Source organism: Loa loa, assembly GCF_000183805.2.
Source record: "Loa loa unplaced genomic scaffold supercont3.472, whole genome shotgun sequence".
NCBI classification, from domain to species: domain Eukaryota; kingdom Metazoa; phylum Nematoda; class Chromadorea; order Rhabditida; family Onchocercidae; genus Loa; species Loa loa.
The window spans coordinates 7,316-7,886 of NW_018108652.1; the positions used below are offsets into that span (position 1 = coordinate 7,316).

At 20.0% G+C, this 571-nt stretch overlaps 1 protein-coding gene across 1 annotated transcript; it reads right to left on the reverse strand.

Annotated features, from left to right (window-relative positions):
- Window positions 1–2: 2 nt before the first annotated feature.
- LOAG_07833 (hypothetical protein) lies at window positions 3–314 on the reverse strand (the record flags this gene model as incomplete). Its single annotated transcript, XM_003143366.1, has 1 exon — window positions 3–314. A coding segment is annotated over one exon (312 nt), but the record flags the coding sequence as incomplete, so codon positions are not given.
- Between the last annotated feature and the right edge of the window lie 257 nt (window positions 315–571).

Consider the following 571-nt stretch of genomic DNA (forward strand, 5'->3'; position numbering starts at 1 on the left):
AACAAATAATAAATAATAAATAATAAACAGTAAATAATAAATAATAGATAATAAATAATAAATAACAAATAATAAGTAACGAATAATAAATAATAAATAATAAACAGTAAATAATAAATAATAGATAGATAAATAATAAATAACAAATAATAAGTAACAAATAATAAATAACAAATAATAAATAATAAATAACAAATAATAAATAATAAATAACAAATAATAAATAATAATAATAATATTGGCAATATATGAATAAAAATGCATAAAACCATATTTAAATCTTCCAAATATTGCACACGTTTTTCTACCAGTTCAAAATTTTAATTTATGCTAATGGTACTTACACTGAAGCCTATATTTCAGACTCGTCCACGTTAAAAAGCCTATGCTATCCTAATTGGTTCAATGGTACCATTATTGCCAATCGATGATACAGTAATTTATGGTTACAACATTTAAAAAAAATTTCTTCTGTGATATCGTACGAAACTGAGCCAAGCAATTTATAAGTATAAAAAGCAAATTTTTTCTTTTAATTAAAATTAGGCTTAAAAGAGAATTAGTGATTCGG